This window comes from Musa acuminata, chromosome BXJ2-5 (assembly GCF_036884655.1).
Source record: "Musa acuminata AAA Group cultivar baxijiao chromosome BXJ2-5, Cavendish_Baxijiao_AAA, whole genome shotgun sequence".
Taxonomy (NCBI): Eukaryota; Viridiplantae; Streptophyta; class Magnoliopsida; order Zingiberales; family Musaceae; genus Musa; species Musa acuminata.
The window spans coordinates 9,267,501-9,291,335 of NC_088342.1; the positions used below are offsets into that span (position 1 = coordinate 9,267,501).

Here is a 23,835-nt window from a genome sequence, read left to right on the forward strand (position 1 = left end):
CTTTTGGCTGGCACTGAGCAATACAGGTCAGTGTACTCACTACATGGTACACTGGTATCATACTGGTCTAATAGATTACCTAAATGGGTATGGCACTGAGATGTAAAACCATGCTATTTAGTTCACATTTTGTCAGTCTTTAAAAGGGAAAAAGTATTGTATTGATCTGCTAATGCGCCCAGACAGATCTTAGATAAGTTACATTAGATCTGACAAACTGCACCTTCATTTCCTTCTGGATAGTATATTGTAAACTTTCCTGCAGAAACAGTTTTAGATTTCTACGTTATTGTTGTTTGCCCTGATTCTAATTCGTATGTTTAGAATCAATTTACAATCTGTTCACACTCTTCTATATTTGTTCTTGAAACAATGATACTGTCACATGCAAAAAAAAAAAAAGTGGGTAATGGTTCAGAATCTACTTTGTTGCTGTAAATTTGTGTCTGTTTAACGCTTGACAAGCTGTGAGCTCAGAATAAAGACAAATGAGGAGACAGAGGATCTCCTTAATGGAGTCCTGGGACGGACATGTTTTGCCATTAATACGAATCAAATATGACATTGTATGTGTTTTATTATCTTGGACACCTAATTGTTACCAAACCCCAACCTCAGCATCAGTTGATACTTGAATGGCTGTTCAACCTTATCATAGGCCCTTGAAATATCCAAAAAACAATCAAATAATCAGAAGCGATTAAACACCCGGAATGAAAGTCTTGTGTGTCATCTATAGTATCAGACTATCAGGAACTAGAGTTTTTAGTCTATTTGCAGGAGCTCTCATAATTAGTTTCAATGCTTCGTTATATATGTATAGGTTGATGTAGTTTTAGGGATTTTTTTTGTCTCAGGAACTAACGAATGAATTATTTAACTTTCAAATATGTCTTGTTGGTTCATAATGCTATGAGAAGAGTTAATTATATTCTTTGAATTATCTTCCGAAAGGTCTGGGAAAATCTCATAGTCATTTTATCTTGGCTTGGAGTGTTGGATGGATGTATATGCAGAAAAGTAGAGAAAGATTTCTTCTTTTCATAAGTTCTCTTCTTTGGCTTGCTTTAACATTGAAAAAAATTGTATTTTTTTATCACCCTCATTGAGCAAAACCTTGATATCGTACACTTCTCCACATAGTAACTTAGTGCATGTGCAGGTGGAGCTCTGCATGCAATTATTCATTGTTGCACTAGAATTTTATCGAGTATTTTCTCATATAGTTTGCGTGATGAGTCGTTGCAACAAAATTCAATGCTATTTTTCGGTACTTAATAGCATAACTAGGTAATGGTCTAAAATTTTACTGGTGTTACCCATGCGCTAATGGTCTAACATTTTGCTGGTGTTACCTGGAAGTGGTTATAGACTTGGACACATTAAATCTTTGTAACAAGATGTGAGCTAAACTGTAGTATTAATATATCTTAAGCAGTTTGTTTAAGTTGATGTTCCATATATTTGTGGAAGATGGCCACCAGTCTCCTACATGTGATGATGCTTATGCTAACTTAAGCTAAGCAACACTCCAGCAGTATAAAAAGGAAAGAAATATCATATGCTCTAAGAAACAGGTTGCTTTTTAGTTTTTACTCTATTGATGTGGAACATGTGCTTTCATATAATTTGCGAAAAGGAAATAAGCATAATTATCTATTACTTGGCATGAAGTATTCTGTGTTCTTCATGAATTTCAGTGTGTTGTGTGTTTTATTTACTTGTACACTACAGTGAAAATCAATGTAAAATGTTTGATTCCTAAAACATTTTTGGATTCCATGTGATCAGGGATTTTTTAGGCTGGAGGGATGCCAATGTTAACAGATGCACAATAGGTTGATCTAATCATGTATCTGCTTATATGAATGTGAATTGATGACCAATTTTACTTACCTTGATCAGATCTGATTAAGCCACGTTTGTGCTGCTTCTGTTTGGTTGGAAAATCAAAACTTTTTGGTTAGTAGTCCCATATTGGTATTAAAAGTTTATATTGACTGTACGTTGTCTGAAATCGAGAAACCAAAATTAGTGGTTTTCAAATTTATTGCATGAGAGAGATTTTGATGGTGACCAAAATAATTGGTAGAACTCGTGTTGGTTAAGTAATCCATGTTCCATGAAACATTAATGATTTAGCTTGAAAAGAATAGAAAGCTCGACTTGGTCTGAATGACTCATTGTTTGGTACAATTTGTAGCATGCAGACTTTCTTTTTTTATTGTAATAGTTAGGAGAAAGAAAGATTTTAAATACTGGATACTGACCTTGTATTGGTCTTTGACTCTTTGTACTTCCATATAGACATATATTGGTTAGGAGAAAAGGGATTAAATCCTGGATATTGGTTATGTATCTGTCCCCTCTTGATCTGTTGTGGAATGTTGGTATAACATAGTATACTTCAGTATATCACTAGAAAAACCATCAAATATCACTTGAAGCATCAATATACTTTGATATGGCATGCTATATTGGATGATGGGTTGCAATATATGGTTGGTAGACCTGGTAGTTGGCACACTGCAATATATGAATTCATGATTAAAAACATATAACCCTGTTTCTTCTTTCCTTTAGTTGCTGTTCAGACTATTGCTATGCAGGTTAACCAGGAAAATCTTATCCTGTAATCTTGCTGATGATCTTTCAGTCAAGCCATCCCATGGTTGTATGCTTTGATGGCTTGTTTTGAAAATCTCATTTGTATAATATGGGTAATAATTTGTTCATGAAGGCTTATATTTACTCTTAGGTGACATATTATAATTCTTGCAGATTGATGTGGAAAATCCATGTGTCATAATGAGCCAAGACAAAAGCAGAGAGTTTTTACATTCTGGGAGTGATAAAGACAAATTTAAGGTGAATATTGAATTTAACTTTGGTGAATAATATTGTATTTAATTTTAGTGAATATTTGTGCCTCGACTGTTAGTTCCATGAGTTCGTTTGAAGTTTTTCTTTTAAGATTATGTTTATTTTAAGAATGTAAAAGTATATATTGCTTTAGATTTAAGGAAGAAATAAACTGCAATGTTGTGATAGTTTTCGTGATGATTCTGTTCCACTAGCTATTTTAATTTCTTCTTTCAAGTGTTCTATAAACATATACTTTTTGCACAGTTCTTTTTCAAAGCTACACTTCTTCAACAAGTCAGTGAGCTTCTACAGAATATCAGGACTGAGCTGTCTGCTGCAAATGAGATTGTTGATGAACTAGAGTCATCAATAAGGCCCATTATCAGGGAACTCGATGAGTTGCGTAACAAGATCAAGGCTATGGAGCATGTAGAAGAAATTGCTCAAGAAGTGCAACATTTGAAAAAAAAGCTGGCATGGTCATGGGTATATGATGTTGACAGGGAAATCCAGGAGCAAAATGTCAAACTTGAAGTGCTTAAAGAACGTATTCCCACTTGTCAAACAAGAATTGACAAATATACGGTTAGCTATACACTGACTGTAATGTTTTCCTTCAGCCTTGTGTTATTTGACTTATCAGGCATCATACTAGTGTGTTGATCTATTGACTTACTTTATCTAACACCTGATATATCCTTCACCTTTTTGGTTAGCTTATAGTGTCATACAGAATTCTTCACACAGGACAACATCAGACAAAAGTAATCCTGTTAGTTTTTTCTTAAAGCGTATTACCTTATTGTTCTTGCAGGCAGAATTTTGTCATGTTTGATAGCCTTCTTTTTCTGCCATTTAATAAACTTGAACTAAGATGTGATTTCTGTGTTTGGGAATGATATTAAATTTCTCATTTTGGTTGACTTGAAAGGAGACCAAAAGCTGTTAGGGACCTCTTTTTTTAGATGCTACACTATTTCATATGTAATCTCCAAGTTATATTTTCAATTGTTGTATGATTTAAGGTAGTTTACATCAAATGAGGTTGTGCTAAACACATATTCTGGCTGATCTTTCCCAGGCTAGGGCCGTCTGACATCTATGGCCCAAAATTAAGATGTTGTTGTTTGGGTCTAGTGAGACCGTGGCTTAATTGGCTCCATTTAGGTTTCTAATCATGCCCAATGTGCACTATAACAAAATAAAGCCATTGTAAGCCTCTTTGGGCATCACTTAATATATATATTTTTTGTGTTATTCCTGTCAAGGATTAAAATATCATACCGTACCGAAGTTTTGATATTCTCTCGGTATGGTACGGTACTATATATCGCTCGGTATACCGTTAGATATTCTCTCGCTTCGGCGACGTCGCCTTTGTTCTCCCAAGCGGGGCGACGTTGCCTCTCTCTCTATATATATAAATATAATCTTTTATTTCTATATCTATTTATTTATGTATTTATATATAAAAGTTAAAAAAAATGTGTGACGTCGCCTTTATATATATATAAAATCTTTTATTTATATATCTATTTATATATATATATATATTTATATAAATTTTTTTTAAAAAAAGTGTGACGTTGTCTCTCTTCTCCCAGGCTCGGTGACGTCGTCGAGAGAATGTATTTTTTTATTGTTGAAACAGCCAGAAATAAATAAATAAATAAATAAATAAATAAATATATACCACCCGGTAGCGAGCGGTCCGTGTACCAGTTTACTGTCGGACTGGTATGTACCGCCCATACCGGGCGGTATCATTTGAAAATGTATACCTTGATTCTTGCAATAAAAACTTTGGTGTTCTTCTAAATTTGCTTGTGGGAGGTTGCTTCTCTTGTGAAGCTAGAGAAGCACTAGTTAAATGGTGTAATCTTTCTGCTTTTATTTAACACTAAAGGGCAATTTTCACTTAGTCTGGATTATTACTTGAACCTTGGACTTGTTTTTTTTTTAATTTTTGAACTTTGTGGTTGATTTAGGTGTTTCAAAGGGGTTAATTTTCTAGTTGCATTTGATTTGATAAGACCTGAATCTACAAGCTCACACACTTATTTTGGTTGGTTTGGCTGTGGTGTGCTAGTTATTACAGGTATGTGCTTTAGCTTTATCAGCAGCAAAAGAACTAGAGTGGTCTTTCTCCCAAAGAAGTGGCCGAGTGCAAGGAAAGTTAGGGAAGGGTAAACAAGTAGCAAAGAATGATGAAAAAAAAAAAGAAGGATATGAATTTGGAGGAATTCTTATCACCAAGGAAAAGAGGAAGAAAGGAGAATTATCACCTGTCTTTTTTTCTTTCAGTTGATTATTGCATTCATAACCATATTTGTGGAAGAGCATGAGTCTGCTGTAGCTGTTAATATCTAAAATTAGTCGAATATTTCTAAAGTAGGATGAGTAAAAAAATACATTTCTTGCATTTTTAATTTATGTCATTGTGAGCCAACTTGTTTTGGCTATTTCAACAATAATTTTATAGTTCTATTTCTGGATTATTTTTCTATCTTGTGATTGTTTATATTGCAGGTACTTTTCACTCAAGGTGTTTAAGCTGATAAATATTTATGTTTGTTGAAATGTATCATGTTTTTTTTTTGCAAAATATTATGTGCTCACTTAATTCTATTTTATCTGGAAGATTTCATTGACATTGTTTTTCCTGGTTATCCTTGTTAGGCTCTTGTGGATGAGTTGAAGGGATTACTTGCTTCTAAGAAAGCTGAAATAGCACACTTAATGGAGAAGACTTCAGAAGCAAGAAAATTGAAAGATGAACTGCAGCACTGCCTTTCGGCTGTATGCAATTATTTTTTATTGATCATCGGTCTATTGTTGGTTAAACAGTTGTAGATGCTGTATCAAGTTTTTTCTCTCCTTTAGTTGGTTTCTTTTGGTTGACTTGGAAATTGATGGGTTAATTTTATAAGGTTCTTGACCTTGCTGTTATCTCATTGGTATGATTACTAAGTATTTAGCGATAAAAGACTGCAACAATGGTAATGAGACTTTGACCCAAACTATTTGGGGTTGCACATTTTCCATCTCTTGTGTTGGACTGAGAGATCTTCTGTTTCTAATCTGGATGCTGTACCTTTTCTGATACATGATATGTTGTAACTGCTGATCTATATAAATTTCTTTTGTTACACTTCAGGATAGCATTCTAATTGATTTGCAATGGACCATTTTTTTTTGAATTATAAGTTGCTCATTAAATTTGTTTAATGCACTTGGCTATGATAATCTTTCTCAATTTTTATTTCTTTTTTATGCTGGTTTTGGGTAAGTTGTCATGACATTAACCTGCAGTTCCAAATTGCTTTGTAATTGTTACATACTTCTTAGCTAAGATGATGTGCTTTGGGTAAGTTATTGCTCTTTTTATATAGGGAAGCTAATCAAGTCTTTTAGCCTCCTATGCTAGGAAGACTAAACTGAATCATTCCTGGAGGATGATGTGCCTTATGATTTGCTTGCTTTACTTCTAAAGGAACCATTTAGTTGGACCACAAACATGCACTCTTTTTTCAACATAAAGGAAAATAGGAAATAATATATTTTCTTTTTAATTCTTCTCAACTTCTCATGTATACAAAAGAAAATCATATGAATTTCATTAAAATAAGGTTTTGAATCTTTGTTTGGTGCCAGTATCAGTAATCTACCATGCTAGTACAGTACCAGTGGACCATGCAGTATACTGACCCATACCAATCCGGTACCAACATACAAAATAATAAAACACACCGATTGGTACCAAACTGCATAGTCTGTCTGATACTGGTCGGTGTGCACTGTACTGATCGGTATATGAAACCCTGCATCAAACATCATGTTCTTGCTTCTTCTTGTACTATATTTTGTTCATACCTTATATCACATGATAGCTTTTCTTGGTGGTGCATTCATCTGTTTGTTTGCAATCTTGGCAAAGTTGAGCTTTACCAATCATGATACCTTAGATCTGCTCTGATGCACAATCTTGGTAAAATATATTATAACCTGTTTAATTTTGTAGGCTACGAAAGACAAGCTTGAGCTTGAAGGGGAGTATTCTCGAGAAAATAACATGGTTAGGAAACTGACTCATCGTGTAAAGTTGCTTGAGCAGCAAATTCATGATATTAAGGAGCAATATAAAAGAAATACACAGGTTTGCATATCTGTATTTCTTATACATTGCTCATACTTTTTGTGATCAAATGAATACATCCACTTTAAATTATCATAAAATTTCATATGTGATGTACTTCGAGGGTAGAACTTCATACTCATGCTTTATGTGTCCAAAAGCTTTTAGTGTACATTTTATGCTGAAACATGGGCGGCATTAATATACTGAGATATCATGTAACTGAAAGTAACTACCACTGATGCATTAGAAAGTAACTGAAAGTAATATATGTCACTTAAGTCAGATAGTTCAGTTCTTAAATTTAGATATTTTAACTATTTTATTCTTGTGAAATTGTACATAATATATCAAATAACTTCATTTTTAGTTTTTTTATTTGTATTTAAATCTCTAGTCATTGCTAAATTTTTATTAATTTGTGCATTGTTTAAAGTTGTATACATAATTATGTGTATACTAGTGTAAACATGTCATTATAAGTAGACTGTAGATATAAAATTGGTCTATACCCACAACCTTTTGTTGGTTGTAATTTTGCCCCATTATATTGGTTATGTGGATGTAAGCACCTCCTGTGCTGTCATACCTGTTACATGCATTTCGTATTTGCGCTTCCCTTTTCTTGTTGGGACATGCAGAGTCTGGTTACTTCTGCCGTAAGGTATTGAAGCTTTTCATATATATATTTTTTGTTAATATTGCAAATCAGACCTGGATCTGCTTATGACTAATAACCAAGTATACAAGGTGTTTCTAGCCGCTGAAACTGAAAAATTGTCCTTGCTGTAATGATTCAAGGACCAAAAATGGATGAAATCTAGGTCATCTATCATCTATGTTAAACCCTTCGATTATACATTCAATGAAATCAATCAGTACTGGGGCAAGGACACCATTTTAACAACAAATTAATTTATCATAAGCTTCATTGATTGATGAAAGCATCTGCATAAACAAGGATATTTTGGAGCCTGGTGAGATACTTGTTATGATGTTCTAAATTTGCTGATTGTCGAAGGGATTCATATCATGGGCAGTTTCATCCATGTATTTTTTTTGCTTTGTTAATAGCTAAAATCATATATTATGTGCATGATTTTGTTAGCTGAAAGTAGGCCAACTTTAATTCTTTGACAATCTTTGCTTGTATATATCATTGCTTTTGGAAACATGGAGCTAGCATGAATATGGCATCAGTAACTTTGTGTGATTTTCAATCTAAGGCTGAGGTGTCCAAGATTGAAGAACAAATGAAGAAACTCCAAAATGAGGTTGATATAGCTCATACAAATTTTACAAGGTTATTAATTTTGATGTTTCCTATTTGGTGTTTGGACTTGTAATTGTGGTTAAGAATTCTGTTCTTTTAGGTTGTTGTTCTTTACACTTAATTTTTCTGTAGTTGGTTTCAGGTTGCAGGAGGAAGAATTATCTATGTCAGAGAAGTTATCAGTTGCTAGAAATGCTACGAATGAGATGTCTAAAGAGGTAGACTGTCGCAATAAAGATTCCATGTTCCTTTGGTTCATACATATTGGTTCTGGTAGGTGTCTCCTTGGACACTAAACTGCATAATCTGCCTACCTAATTATATATACAACAAAAACTTTCCCCCAGTAAAAGATGGATAGAGGACTCATGGCCTGAAGAAACAGGGGAGGGAGCAGGGACGAAGTTTTTTGGTTTGAGTGTGTACGTGAACGAGCAAACTAATGTGAGGGAAGGTTGTGAGAACTGAGTTGGCAACAGTATAGGCAAAAGTTGTTGGGCTTTCATTTTAGAGATCCTGTAGTTCCTGTTTTTTGCAAAGACATCAGTATATATTGAGAATTGGGTACCCCATCCTCATCTACGTGTAGGGAGTTTGACAAATATTCTGGGTACCTGCTAGCTTCATAAGATATTATGGCACTTCATGGTGCTTGACAAATATTCATATAAAACAGGTTAAAGATGCTTTATGTATTACGCTGGTTGCCACAAAAGGGGAAAAAAAAAATGCAATTTGGGTGCTCACCCATCTTCTGGAAGCAAGTATCTCTTCCCTTTTCTTAGGAGCAAATTACATGAATGTTAGAAGTTTGGCTTAATGTGAGGGTCTATTGAGGATCATTATGGAGTTGATAACTTACATTTTTGTGGTCTGATCGATCATAATATTATTAGTAGTGGATATTTTTTGCTTTTATTTTTTGTTTATCTTCTAACAGTCTGAGTTCTTACAGCATTAGGTAAGTTAATGTAGTACATAATGCGACTTAAGTTACATCTCTTACACATTCTCTTTTCTCTTGGTATCTTGACACTTTAATATGCACTCATAATATCTATTACTATATGCAGCATATGAGAAACCCATGTTTATAACAATGATGGAATTTGAAAGTTGTTTCAACTTTCAACAACCTATTGAATTTGTATGGTACCTGAGATGCTGGGAGGTGTACAAACTTGTAATCCTTGGTATTTTTGACTAGGATCATAAAAGACATAAAATGAGTTGTATACTGACTGGTACTCATCAACATTTAGCTACCAGTGCTTGGTTGGACCAGTAAATACTGCTTGGTGCTTACAAATTTGACTGGTATTTTAAACCAATAATGGAACATCTGTTTAGTGAAGGTAGAAGTCCAATAAAAGGGAAATGTTTCATTCTTAAATTATAAAGCTCAAGCAGTTATAGAAGTTCATGTCAAAATGGCGGTTGCATCTCTTTCTTGTCGCCTCTGTGTGTCTTGGGTTTTTAAGGTTCTTCATTAGTTTGTACTTTGTTGTATTTTTTTGGTCCGTGCATTGGCTATCTAAAAATTTTAGCTGATGTTTGCAGATTGATGAAAATGAGAGAAAATATCGTGAGTTACATTCACAGATACGCCAGCTTCAGCAGCGCCAAACAAACAGAGTACAATTTATTTAACTGTGTTATACTGGTTGGCTAACAGATGCATCTTTTACTTGGTAATCATTTATTGTTTTCAGGTAACAGCTTTTGGTGGAGAAAAGGTGCTTAGGCTTTTAAAATCTATTGATAGACATCATGACAAATTCAAAAGTCCCCCTATTGGTCCAATTGGAGCTCATGTCGTACGTGGAGTCCACCAATTGATTCTTTGTTCTTTTCAAGCTTAACTATTACATAGTGATATATGGCTAACATTCTCATGTGATTTCAATATAAATACTTTGCCAGCAATTGAAATTGTAATTTCATGACACAGACATTGGTTAATGGTGACATATGGGCCTTAGCAGTTGACTGTGCTATCGGGAAGTTATTAGATGCTTTTATAGTCACCAACCATAAGGATTCACTTCTTTTACGAGCTTGTTCTAGAGAAGCAAACTACCATGACCTTCAGATCATCATCTATGACTTTTCAAGACCATGGTAATTATTTTTTCCTTTTGTTAGGTTATATATATATATATATATATATATGACCCTCCTGCAGCATGTAAGAGTAAAAAGGAGTCTTTTCATGTTTACTTATTATATGCAGGCTAAAAATTCCAAACAACTCACTTCCTGTGACAAATCATCCGACTACTTTATCTGTTTTACACACCGAGAATCCTACTGTATTCAACGTGTTGGTAGATATGGTTAGTATATTTTTGGAACTTTGATAAATTGTTGTTATTCTTCTGTAATCTTAGATGCCATGGTTCTACCATGTGAAGAGTGCCTTAACTGCTTTATTATATTTTTTTCATCTAACTAATTTATGTGTTATTATTTTTGTATTAGATGTTTTATTATGTTTTCCTAGGTAACCTAGAACCATATTTCAAAAGCTAGTTTCATCACAAAAACTTTTATGAGAGTATTCTTTTAGTGAGAAGCAAGCATGATAGGATGGTTGGCCCCAACTTGTTTAGAAAGGTAGTTTTTATTTTGAAGGAACTGCTGTTGTTGATAGTGGTTTGTGTAAAAGAACAGCTATGGATTGTTGTGGTTCTACTTCATTCAAATTTCAAACTGCTATCCTGGGCAGTGATTTTTGTGAGATATAATCCTGGGCAGTGATTTCTGTGTTAACCATAAAAGGCTGCCTAAAGAATTATTTTTATGGTGAGGTTAATCTCAGATATATATATTTGAGAAGAAGTCTTTTTAAAGAAACAAAAGTCTACATTTCGGTTGTCAAGTGATTTATTATATTCAAGTTTTTTATGCTAATGCCATTCTAATTTATATTAGATGTTACTTGGGTAGAAACAAACAATACTTTAGTGCTTGTGGGTATGCATTGCATGTTCTAAGCTCAGTTATTTATGAGATGAAAAGTGAATGATGGATTTGAACACAATTTCTGTGATATGGCCCCAAAGGTAATATTAGTATACTATTAACAGAGAGGAAGGTTTCTAGATTCATTCCATACATCAAAATCGTTCATTTTGTGGAGGATGCAACCATAATTACACTGTTTGTTTTGAATTTTGTGTTTATGATCTGAAAGAAGCTGATGTTTTCACTTTTGTCTGTTCCTGATTGAAACCAATCGTTTCTCCATAGTCCATACTATTCATAGATTTAGTTGTGTTCATATCATAGGTATTTGACTACAAATGCATAGTAAATACTACTATACAACAGGTTCTAATGATTAAAAAATGTAATTCCTAAAGTTGTGTGAGTACTTGCTTACTGGATTGCTCAACTCATAATTGATCGAGGATCTGATCATTATGCTCTTTGTCAGTGCTTTTCATCTTCTTGTACGTTTGCACATGTTTGCCCGACTCTTGTTCAGGAATAGTCATTTATGGTTCCCCTTTTGTATGTACTGAGAAGATGTCCTATGGTCAATTTTCTTCCCTGGTGCAGGGTAGTGCTGAAAGGCAAGTTCTTGTTCAAGACTATGAAGTTGGCAAATCTGTTGCATTTGACCAGCGAATCCCAAATCTGAAGGAAGTATACACTTCTGATGGATATAAGATGTAAGCTTTCATTGTTGTGGCACATTTTTGTTTCTTTCCAATTTTCCTTTTCCTGCAGTTTTTAATGCTATTAATGTGAGTTAGAAAAATGAATCATCACACATTGTCTCTCATTGTATTTTCCAAACATTAGTGTAGATTGCTGTGACTGACAGATCATTTTTCTGGTGAGACAGGTTTTCCAGAGGTTCTGTGCAGACTACCCTCCCTCCGTCTAGAAGAGGTAGGACTGGTCGTCTATGCAGTGCAGTCGATGACCAAATATACTCTATTCAAAATGAAGCCTCTAAGGTCAAAGGACATGTTCAAGAATGCAAAGGCAGGAAAAGGGTTTCTGAGGAAGAGCTTCGTGATATGGAAGGCCAATTACATAGTGCTAAGGTATTAATTCTTTTCTGATCTGATAGGTAGTGCTGTCTCTAATGCATTTCATTTGTTCCCACAGAAGCGACGAGTAAGTGAAGAAAGAATTTTGACATCTAAGCAAATTGCATTGCAAGGCATGAAGGATGCTTATGCTGCTGAGCAAAATGCTGCTGCCTCTGAAACAAATGTTGAGGAACTTCTTAAAGAAATTTCAGTATGTTGCGAGTTTCACTTTCAACTAATGGTTTGTTTTGTAACTGAATTTTCTGCTTGGAATTCATTGTATCTTGCCTGTTGTTTTTTTTTTCTTTTTTTAGCAAACAAAAGTTGAGATACAGGGGAAGGAATTGATACAAGAGAAAATCAGGGTTAAGATGACTGCTGCAGAAGAAAAAGCCAATGATCTCAAAATTTCGTTCAAGGACTTGTCCGGTATGAGGGAAAAACTGTTCATCTTTGATGTCCTTTGATTATTTGCTCCAAATAAAGGGGCACTAACATGCAAATTAAGGCCCAAATCAACACATTGGTTTTTCTTAGCCTAAATTTGATATGAAGGAAACAGAACCAACATTTGAAGATGTTAAAAAAAACAAAACAATAGCTTTATGTAACAAAGTTGTCCTTGATTTATAATGATATATGAAGCAAAGACTTCACTGGTAATTTTCAGTACTACTCAGTGTTTCTTATGCTTGGAAATCAAAATTCTTTGCGTTATAGTTACAATGTATGTTTATTAGTCTGTGAAAAAAGTTTAGTGATCACATTACATAACACCACATGTCTTACCATGTACCATCTGTTTATATTCTTTCTGATAGTTGCTGTAGGTCTCTCAATGAGCATGGATTATTTCTGTTCATGCTGTACCACACCAGAAGAGTTGCATTTCATTCTAGCAACATCCTGACATGATAAATAACTTGCTCGTACAAGTAGTCTATGTGCTGCATATTATATGCACAATGTCTTGCCAATGCACATATTTGTGATCATGCACCTATTTTGCTAATGTGTCTTGGCATGTGTTAGCATGAATGTTTCAGTGTTTTTTCTTATGATCTAATCAAGGAATTGGATCTCAGATAGTAACCCTGCACCAGTCCTCTCTTAAATTGGCATGGTAAATTGTATATCATTGAAACCTATGAAATATTTGTTGAAATGCCGGTATGCCTCTATTGGGTTCAATATCTTGTGTACTTATATGTGGTAGGATCAGAAGGGTTTGGCTGGTATTCTTGTTGTACGACTATGTTCTTGTCCATCAAACAACTTAATTTGCAATAGGCCTTTGTATTTTTCTGCCTTTCTTGGGAGAGACTTTCATATCATTCATTTCCTTTAACATGGTTAGAATTATTTCTATACCATCACATTAATCATACTTTCATAACTTGAACATATTCTTACAGTAAGTTATAATAGCTCATATATGGAATCTCTTCTCGACCAGCCATAGCAAATCAGATCATTACTTGGGATAGAAATAGCTCATTTATGGAGATTTGTCTTAAAAATAGTTCAAAGAATTTTTTCTGGTTTAATATCTTTGTGAAGATCTAATAATCATTCTTGATTTTCTTGTACCTTACATCTTGTTTCATAAATGAACACATACCTGTTATGAATGTATTGCATGTTGGTGATTTATTTACCTCTATTCCTCTTTTTTATGAGCATGGGTTGCAATAAACAATCATATTAAAGTTCTATTTCAAAATATGTTGAATGTAATTCAGATTCGGCAAGAGAAGATATTGATGCCATTGAAAAAGCAGAGCGAGAATTATTGTCTACTGAAGAAAAGTTACAGTCAGCAGAAGCAGTATGTTTCCCTTTTGCTTGACTCACGTCAAACACAAAACTGTAAATTCTTAGTTAGCTGATGTTTCTTCTCAGGAGAAAGTTCATTATGAAGGGGTCATGCATAATAAAGTACTACATGATATCAAGGAAGCAGAGGCAGAATGTGAAAAACTCCAAGAGAAACGGCAGGTTATTAGCTTCATCAAGTTGATAGCCGCTTAAATGTTTAATGATGGATTCTATTTTACTTGAACTTTATTAAGTTTGATTAGATAACTCTATGACAAAAAAAAAAGTGAAAAAAATAAGGTTGGATCAATTTTTTATAGAATGAACAAAATATTGTTACCCTTGGTAGTATGCTCTTATGATCCTTCTTACTTGGGTTAGAGTCTCATAACAGTATTTAATCTATAATTTTGAATAATTTGATGTTTACTTTTGTACATCAAATATTGTCTTTTGCCTCCTTTAAAAATTTGACATTTAAAGATGTCTTGATGGACACTAATCGCAGATTGTATTTTAGAAGACTAATGGATGACAAATAACTGCTACCACTTAAATTGGTCTTTCTCTTGTTTGTTCTTTGTCAAACAAATTTTTCATGTGAAATGTTCATGAAATACATTATTTGTGAATCACCAGGAAAATTTTAGGAAGGCATCCATCATTTGTCCTGAGTGTGAAATGGAAGCTTTGGGAGGCTTTGCTGGGTCTACCCCTGTGCAACTAAGTGCCCAGTTAAGCAGATTGAAACAAAGGCTTCAGCATGAGAGCCAAAGGTCTCATATGATGTACTTTCTTTCAATATAAATATTTTTGATACCTTAAAGAGGGGTAATAGTTCAGTTAGTTTCTCTTGCAGATACACTGAATCCATTGATGATCTTAGAGCATTGTATGATAAAAAGGAGCGTAAAATTTTGACAAAACGACAAACCTATGCCGCACTCCGTGAGAAGCTAAATGTACACTCCATTTTATGTAGCAGGAATTTGTGCTGGGATCTTCTGTTTTCTTATGTAGCTCTTTTGTTGTGCATGTTATTGTTAATCATAAGCTTTTGTCCTTTTTCTGGAGAAATGCATTCGAATATAGCAATCTGTTTGGTACTCATCAAGGAAAAGTGTTGCGGGAAAAAAAAGGTAGGGTCACGATAGAAATTTGAAAAGAAAATGAGAGATCATTGTCTGTGCCCCTGGATTGTTTAAGCAGAAAGAAATAACTTTTTCTCTCTAGTTTTGTTGTCACTTTTAGTGGCTCCTAATTCTCCTAAATTTTCTATCCATAAATATCAAATTCTTTTTATTCTTATGTTTCTGTTTTCTCTACTTTTCTCATCCTAAATGGTCTAAAGGTCTTCATGTTTTATTGTATGCCTTTGCAAATATTTCATTTTTCCTTAAGTGTTGCTTAGATTGTACGATATGGAGGTGATCCTGGCAAAAATCATCACATGGATTGATATTCAAGCATGCAGATCTAAGAAGCACAGACACATGCTTTTGGTGGACATGCCCATGTCTGACATGTGTCAGACACACGTTAGAAACTCGCATGTGGTGTTTTGCTTATGTGGCCCTCACATGAGGGCCATATGCTTCTTTAGAAATGAAATCTAGAGATCGTTGCAAAGAAACATATATCAATTCTATCTGAAGATTGTTAAATATTATTTGATGATTTTTATTTTTTCAACCTGTACAATGATATTCATTTGTTCACTCAATTATTTATAAAATTGAAGTATAAATACTATAAAACTCATGTTAATCGAATATTATATCTACATATATATTAAAAATCATGTGTCCTCACCGTATCTATGTCCTAATTTTTTTAAAAACAACATATCACTGTGTCCGTGTCGTGTTGTGTCAGTGTCCCGTGTCGTGTTTTGCTACTCATGTATTCGTTAGGAACTTTGTTCTTGAGATAACTGCTGATTGGCTATATTGCTATGCACTGGCTTTTCAGTTTATGTTTGATTTGCTAGTATCTTATCAACCAAGCAATGCCTATCCATCACCTTGCTTTAGCTTGACTATCAATGAAGTGTTCCATAATGGCCATGTTATGAGTTAAATTTTCACTCAGTGACTAAATTTTTCTTTGGATTATATCCTTGTTAGTCGAAGAAAGTTATGGAACCTATTATTTGTTGCCTTGCTAGTTTGCCAGGTTAATATACATACATATGATACATAAACAGTTCTGGCTGATATGCCTTTAGATACCTTTAGTTATCTAAAGGCATTGGATATTTTCAGTTTTGGTTTACGCGGTTAATGATGCCTTTACATGCATTAATACCTTAAGTTATCTAAAGGCATTGGATATTTTCAGTTTTGGTTTACTTGGTTAATGATGCCTTTACATGCATTAAATATTGCATGGCTGATGTCTTTCTAGCAATCATCTATTTAAGTAGGAATGTCATCTTGCTCTATTCCCTCCAATGCCCCTTTTTGGTGGGGAGAAAGGCATTTGGTGTTTCTGGCTATTTTAGTAAGATATATGATGCCTTTACATAAATTAAATATTGTGTGGCCGATGTCTTTCTGGCAAGCATCTAGATAAGTAGGAACGTCGTCTTGCTTTAATGGCTTATTAAGACTTGCCCCTCCCTCCAATGCCCCATTTTGGTGGGGAGAGCTATTAAGTTTTTTTGGCTAATTTATTAAGTGTTCTTTGAGAAGCATTTAGATAATGCATATCAAACAACACTAATAGTGCTATACTCTTTGCCTTTTGTGTTTTGCGTTCCACTAACTGCAGTGATATTTTGTCGTAGGCATGCCAAAAGGCACTTGATCTGCGGTGGTGCAAATTTCAAAGGAATGCAACGCTCTTAAAGCGGCAATTGACCTGGCAGTATGTGCAATTTGCTTATTGTCCTATTTGTTGGTTTAAGTTGAAGAAATTATGCTTAGAAATCTATATATAAATATTCCTGAACTTTATTTCAGGGTTGTGTATTAAATAACTACTACAAAATTTTTCATGGTACCTATGCATAGATTTTTTTTAAAAAAATTGATGTAAAATGTTTATATTTTAATAGTAAATACATAATTATGGACCTGTACAATTGTATATATGCTAATTTGCCTATGTTCATGAGACTGTGTTCTGTAATGATGTCAGTGACAAATGTTACTTGGCTGTCCAGGTTTAATGGACATTTGAGGAAGAAGGGCATTAGTGGGCACATTAAGGTGGATTATGAACAAAAGGTCCTGTCAGTGGAGGTAACTTTGTTACTTGTGTTTGCCATATACAGGTTTCATATGTATTAGCCATATTCTTGCTTTGTGATGTCTTATGTTGAGTTAAAATCATTTTTGTAAAGTTCCCTTATCTTCAAGTTTAATGAAATACAACTGATACTGTTTGTAGGTAAAGATGCCTCAAGATGCATCTGGCACAACAGTTCGTGATATTAGGGGGCTTTCAGGTGTTGTGCTGCTTCCTTACTATTGTGCAAGTGCAACATGCACTGTTTCTGACAAAATAGTTCCAGAATTTCTTATTAGTTGAAGTTTCTGTGTTCTCCCCTTTGGTGTCCTTTTGGGCATTTTGGTGCTTTCTCTGATTACATTTGCGTGTCTTTGCAAACAAAAGATATATTGATCTGGTGCAATGGTTATATATATTTCTATTATTTTTATTCTTTTTCCTGGTTTGTCGGGCAATGTAACTCTCAATTTCCCTTGTTTGCTTGCCTCATGGTTATGAAACCTATCATTTTCTGATACACATGGTATTCGTAGGTGGGGAACGGTCCTTTTCTACTCTCTGCTTTGCATTAGCTCTTCATGAAATGACAGAAGCACCTTTTCGTGCCATGGATGAGTTTGATGTGTTCATGGTGAGTGATCAGCTTAGTTCTTCCCATTTATTTCAACGTTGTCTGTGATCATTAGCGTACATTTACTCTTGTGTTTTCCAGGATGCTGTGAGCCGGAAGATGAGCTTGGAAACTCTTGTGGACTTTGCAGTGACTCAAGGCTCTCAGTGGATATTCATCACCCCACATGACATCAGGTACGAGCCATGTTTATGATTCGAAAACATAAAACTATTTTATTGGGCCAATCCTGCAAATTTTGTGGTGTCAGTCTCACAGACTGGCACATACGCATATGGGTTGTTTCCTTTTTTTTTTTTTGGAGATGAGCTAGCCCAGTGAATTTTCCGGTGATGGGCTATTCCATTCATAGTCATTGGGCGACGGGCCAGCCTAGTGAATTTTGAACTTGTTCAACCCAGAGGTGGTAGTATCTGTTCATGGACTAATATCTAGTTTTCCCGTTCAGCATGGTGAAGCCTGGAGAAAGGGTCCGGAAGCAGCAGATTGCAGCACCTCGTGGTTGATTTGTCTTTGCACCCGTGGTATAAATTATAAAATTCTTATAGAGGGGAAAAACAAATCTCTAATTTGGTTGTCATATTTTGCACAACACTCCACCCTTTGCAAAGGCACTCGGCCGTAGCAGGAGCTCCACGAAAAAGAATCCGAGTACCATTGTGAGCTAGAACTTATGTACAGGAATCTCTTGTATTATGGACAGGAGTCCATTAAAATGGTCAACAGGTACCAACTATATTATGTACAGGAATCTCTTATTCAAATCCTTTTTGTAATGGGGATGTATTATGTACGATTGCTATACGAAGCATCATTAATACTCACTCTGGAGGTGTCGTTTTGCTGCGCGAGTTTTTGTCAGATTTCTCGCAGCAGCTGTGAAATGTTGAATATTGGTCTTCTTGCTGGCTAATGCCGTTTTCTTGCTAATTAATGACTTTGTTTGATCCTGTTACACTCTTGCTTTGTTTTTGGGTCATGCGAGACTTGGCGTTCTGGAAGCATTATTGATAGAAAATATATTGTCAGTTTATTATCATCTGATATGTAATCGAGTCTTTCGTGGGAGGAAGAGGTTTGCCTCCCTATTATTATCATCTGAAATAATAGGGAGGCAAACCCTATTATTTCTCACTTTGATGTCATGCGCAGATCATATCAACGCTTAAGTCAAGCGGAACCCATATGATGCCGCAATTTTGGGATCATATCCCAATTCAAACTCCCAAATCACGTCATTGGAAGCGTTAAACATTTGGCGTGTTTTTATGTTTGTTAATAAGAAAGCTTTCAAAAAGAAACTGCGCCTACGTGCCGACTAAAGTCACGACTCAGTTCATGAGAGCCGGTCGTTACCACGTAGACATCCACGTGTGCTTTTATCTTTCACTTCAGAATCAAGAGGGAGGGAACAAAAAACTTTGAATCGAAGAGCGGCGAAACCCAAAACTAAACAGTCGCACGCGCTCGCTTGCACGGAGATGAAGAGGTAGAAAAAAAGAGATAGATTAGAAGGGAAGCGTCTCGCGGGGGGATGCATCGGCGAAGCACTACGCCCTCTCCTAGTTCCATTCCCACTGCCGTCGCTCGATTCCATTGCCGGAATCCTAGATGCACCACCACCGTCTGAGGAGATGGCCCAACCTCTGGTTCGCCGTCAAACCCCTCAAACATGTAGCCCTCAAGATGCCGCCCGGTGACCAAACCCTAACCCCAGAAGATCCCCCGCCGCAGCCTCGACCCGGTGGAGCCAGCGCAGACCTCACCACCCTGCTTTCCGACGAACTCATCCTCCGCATCCTCGCTGCCGTCCCCGACGCCCATCGCCTACCCGCCTCCCTCGTGTGCAAGCGATGGCTCCGCCTCGTTGGGCGCCTCTGCCATTCCCTGACCATACCCGACTGGTCCTTCCTCGACCGCCGCCGCCTGCGCCTCCGCTACCCCTGCCTCACTGATCTCGACCTCGTCCCCGCTTCCTTCGCTTCCCCTTCCTCTCCCGCTGCCGGTGGCAGCGTCCTGCTTACCCGTGGCCCCGTCTCGGTCGCCGTCGACACCCACGCCGACTCTCCCATTGGTGAATGCCACTTCCTCGAGCCGTATGTCATCGATCGCGGCCTCGAGATCATCGCACGCGACTGTCCTGGCCTTCGAAAGCTCTCCCTCGTATCCACCGCTTCGGAGGCCGGCCTCATGGCGATCGCCGGAGGATGTGACACTCTGCAGGAGCTGGAGCTCCACCGTTGTTCCGATCTCGCCCTTCGCCCCATCTCTGGCTTCGAGAACCTCCAGATCCTGCGGCTGGTGGGATACGTCGAGGGGCTCTACCGTGGGCCTGGCGTCACGGACTTTGGGCTCACAATACTGGCCCATGGTTGCAAGCGGCTGGTGAAGCTGGAGCTCAGTGCGTGCGAGGGTGGCTATGATGGAGTATCTGCCATAGGGCGGTGTTGCATGATGCTCGAGGAATTGACGATCTCCGACCACCGGATGGACGCTGGGTGGATAGCTGCGTTGTCCTTCTGCAGGAACCTTAAGACACTGAGATTGCAAAGCTGCAGGAGAATAGACGTTGAGCCGGGGCCATTGGACCATTTGGGGACGTGTCCGACCATTGAGACGCTACAGATGCGGCGGTGCCAGCTGCGGGATAAGAGAAGCTTACGAGCATTATATATGGTGTGCGAGGCCGTTAGGGATGTTGTGTTTGAGAATTGCTGGGGAATGGACGATGACAAGTTCTCTCTTTTGAGCATTTGCAGGTAACAATATTTCTCTAACGACCTTTGCATTAATCTTCAATTTATTTAATCGTATGGTTGTAGTTGCTGCCATTTATTCTTTCTACACCAATCTGCTGATGAATTTTCAAGGCAGCTTGGTCTTTGATCCTTCACAACTCAAAGTTCACAGACATATCTTGTTAAAATTCTTAGCTAACATTGAAGTTCTAGTAACTAGTTAATGCCATTTAATTTAGGAGCATTAGAGTTGCAATCTCTCAAGAGGATTGGTTCTTTGGATGATGATGATACCTTATTTCCAGTTACACGCGACAACCTTGGTCAAGGCATGTTTGGGAGTTTTGTACTTGTATTTTGTGCTTTTCACTGAAAGCCTAGGGGGATCATGTACAAATTTATTAGAAAGAGTGTTGGCATATTTTGCATGATCTTTCTATGTAAAATATGTGAAATAGTTTATTGATATATTGGAGTCTTGTGTCTTCAAGCTTTCCTGGGTCATGCTTTCCTTTTTATTCCCAGAAAACTACTTACTGGAGAAGCTTTTCATGCAGATTGCTGTTTCCATTTGTGTAGACTCAGAATAAGTCTCTCTTTATCAAGTTTCTTCTATTTCTTGTTGAATGATTCGATCGAGCACATTGAATAACTAACCTCTGCTTCTATGATCAGGCGTCAAGCATCTGATTCATATAATTAGTTAGTCACATCTTTGTATTTCCTTGAAGGTTTTGGCATAGCATAATTAGTTAGTCACGCTTCCATTCATTTTTCTTATGATATTCTGATATATTTATTTTAAGATTTTTACCTCTCACTTAAGTCTGTTCAGGTTTTTTTACCAATAGACATCATAGAATTGGTTCAGCAATGTTGAGACTGAGTTGTGTTATGCAGGACTACCAATATGCTTCGTGAGTGTGCTAAGGTACTAGGGTAGGAGTGGGAACTTTTTGTACATTATTAAAAGAGTTCATGGGTGGGTCGTTCATCATGTACTTGGAATATACTGACATTTGAAAGTAGGTTATATTTCACATGCATCATCTAGGAAAAGACTGTAAATTGGAGGCGGCAAATTGCAATTGGACCTTCATACAGCCTCTTTCGTTGGGTGCCGTTAAACCATGCTGGCCAAGAAGAAACTGAAAACAGATGATGGGTCGTTTGCAACTGAATCAAAAATCTACAACTTAGCCCATGTAAGAGAACCAAGTTGCTGCTGCATGCCGGTAGCTTTATGTACCTTTGGTTGAGTTGCACCATCCTACCTCTCTGGCCTGCTATTATTGCTCAATACCACCCTCTTCTAACCACAACCTCACTGCTGCACAGAGGCTCTTCATCTGCTTGTCCTGACCACAATTGGATGACCATTCCTTTTCCACCATCCATCATTGTTCTCTGTTTCTGTCCTCTGATACCTTGGAGCACAACATTCTGCAGTCATTGCCTTGTTACTGCCTGGAGCACCATCATTAAGTTCCCTCATCATAATCTTCTTTCCCTGTCACAGATGCTTGTTGGCACCGTCTCACTGTCCTACCTACTAAATATCGCATAGCATTAGCAGACACTGAGGTGGTTATTTAGGCTTGTTTCAGTTCCAACACCGTCTCACTGTCCTACCTACTAAATATCGCATAGCATTAGCAGACACTGAGGTGGTTATTTAGGCTTGTTTCAGTTTCCGGGTTATAGCAGCGGCACTTGCTTGTCTTTTTATCTTCTCTTTTAGATTTAAGATTCATTTTAGGTCTGTAATTGGTTCTGAGGATATTGATTCTGATGGCAAGCATGTAAATTTCCCCCATAGGATTACCTGCCTTCTCATGGGAAATTAATTTGCTGTCCTATATATTCGGAGTACATAGTCTTACTAGTTGGTATGATGGAGTTGCTAACTGATGTGACAAAAAAAAAAAAATGTATTGTTGTTTTGTTGGTAATAATATGGCAGGATAGTATTTTTTGCATTCAAGTCATTCTTTGGAATGCTTTAATGCTTTGGAATGTTAGGATGAAAAGGAGAGTTTTAAAGTTGCTGAATATCTCTTTGACTCGATATTCAGCAACTTTAATTTCACTGATTGGTTTGATTGGGGTTCAAGTTCTGACACTCTTATGGTTTTGTAAAAGTATTTTTAATGTTTTGAAGTCTCTTTTTTCTCCTTTTTGATCTCTGTGCAGGAGGGTGAAGTTTCTCTCATTAGAAGGGTGCTCACTTTTAACAACCGAAGGTTTTGAATCAGTAGTTCTGTCCTGGCCAGATTTGCAGGGACTTATAGTCGTCTCATGCAATAATATAAAGGACGATGAAGTATCTCCTGCTCTATCAAGCCTTTTCTCGGTTCTCAAAGAGTTGAAGTGGCGACCAGATACCAAATCTGTCCTTGCTGTGACCCTTGCAGGGACAGACCTAAGGAAGAAGGGTGGAAGATTTTTCAAACGGGTATGAATCTTGGTTACTGCTATGTTTCAAATTTGGTGCCTCTGCTCTCACAAAACAGACAAATTGAACTTAGTGTTCTTTGCAGCGAATTCTGCAGGGTCGTCGACGGCTAAAAGAAGTGGAAGAAGGAATTATGGAAGAGTCGAGAAGAGAAGCTATGGTTAACTACTGATTAGCACAAGTAGTGTTGTACATTGGTGTGCATGAGACATGAGGGGCACTGCTCTTTCGGCTGGTAAGGAACGATTATAAAGCGCTGTTACATCTGTGCTTTTGAATGCATGTCTTCTGGTTAACATTCTTTTTTTCCCTGCGTGCAGTTGCAGTTCATGTGTATAGGCAGCTCAAGACTTATAGCCGTCCGCAATAATCTTAATTCTGGTTGAATGATGATCTCATAGGTTTACTAGACTTTGTCAGAAGAAGCAAATCAAGATGTATGACTATGTGACATCTAAATCTTAGGTGTTCTTACATGTGCATTACTTAAAAGATACATGTGTTTAGTGGTAAATTGAAGTGAGAGAAAAGTAATATATATATTTAGTAGTAAATCTTATGGTATTTTTACCAATAAGGTTGATGATGAAAAGAAATGTGATTAAATATTTTTTAAAAGTATAAGAATCGAAATATTAAG

The 23,835-nt window shown here is 36.5% G+C and overlaps 2 protein-coding genes across 3 annotated transcripts in view; both read left to right on the top strand.

Moving 5' to 3' along the window:
* LOC103984846 (structural maintenance of chromosomes protein 6B-like) overlaps positions 1-18,826 on the top strand; it is a 28,309-nt gene extending 9,483 nt beyond the window's left edge. The window contains exons 5-28 of one of the 2 annotated variants that reach the window (XM_065108661.1): positions 2,782-2,868; positions 3,130-3,450; positions 5,545-5,664; positions 6,887-7,021; positions 8,227-8,303; positions 8,416-8,491; positions 9,834-9,908; positions 9,986-10,090; positions 10,225-10,394; positions 10,507-10,609; positions 11,838-11,950; positions 12,127-12,331; positions 12,396-12,530; positions 12,634-12,748; positions 14,062-14,147; positions 14,222-14,317; positions 14,777-14,913; positions 14,997-15,099; positions 16,926-17,005; positions 17,304-17,382; positions 17,531-17,588; positions 17,905-18,002; positions 18,084-18,178; positions 18,451-18,826. In XM_065108661.1, coding sequence (XP_064964733.1) covers positions 2,782-2,868; positions 3,130-3,450; positions 5,545-5,664; positions 6,887-7,021; positions 8,227-8,303; positions 8,416-8,491; positions 9,834-9,908; positions 9,986-10,090; positions 10,225-10,394; positions 10,507-10,609; positions 11,838-11,950; positions 12,127-12,331; positions 12,396-12,530; positions 12,634-12,748; positions 14,062-14,147; positions 14,222-14,317; positions 14,777-14,913; positions 14,997-15,099; positions 16,926-17,005; positions 17,304-17,382; positions 17,531-17,588; positions 17,905-18,002; positions 18,084-18,178; positions 18,451-18,508 — 2,727 coding nt within the window. In that variant the 3' untranslated portion in view covers positions 18,509-18,826. The remainder of the gene's footprint in view (positions 1-2,781; positions 2,869-3,129; positions 3,451-5,544; positions 5,665-6,886; positions 7,022-8,226; positions 8,304-8,415; positions 8,492-9,833; positions 9,909-9,985; positions 10,091-10,224; positions 10,395-10,506; positions 10,610-11,837; positions 11,951-12,126; positions 12,332-12,395; positions 12,531-12,633; positions 12,749-14,061; positions 14,148-14,221; positions 14,318-14,776; positions 14,914-14,996; positions 15,100-16,925; positions 17,006-17,303; positions 17,383-17,530; positions 17,589-17,904; positions 18,003-18,083; positions 18,179-18,450) is intronic. The other variant, XM_065108662.1, reaches the window with a different exon arrangement.
* Positions 18,827-19,431: 605 nt separating this feature from the next.
* On the top strand, positions 19,432-23,749 carry LOC135612398 (F-box protein At5g51380-like). The gene is made up of 4 exons (XM_065108663.1): positions 19,432-20,761; positions 22,934-23,195; positions 23,281-23,430; positions 23,516-23,749. The coding sequence occupies exons 1-3, from the start codon at positions 19,614-19,616 to the stop codon at positions 23,365-23,367; spliced, it is 1,497 nt and encodes a 498-aa protein (XP_064964735.1). The 5' UTR covers positions 19,432-19,613; the 3' UTR covers positions 23,368-23,430; positions 23,516-23,749.
* The last annotated feature ends 86 nt before the right edge of the window (positions 23,750-23,835 follow it).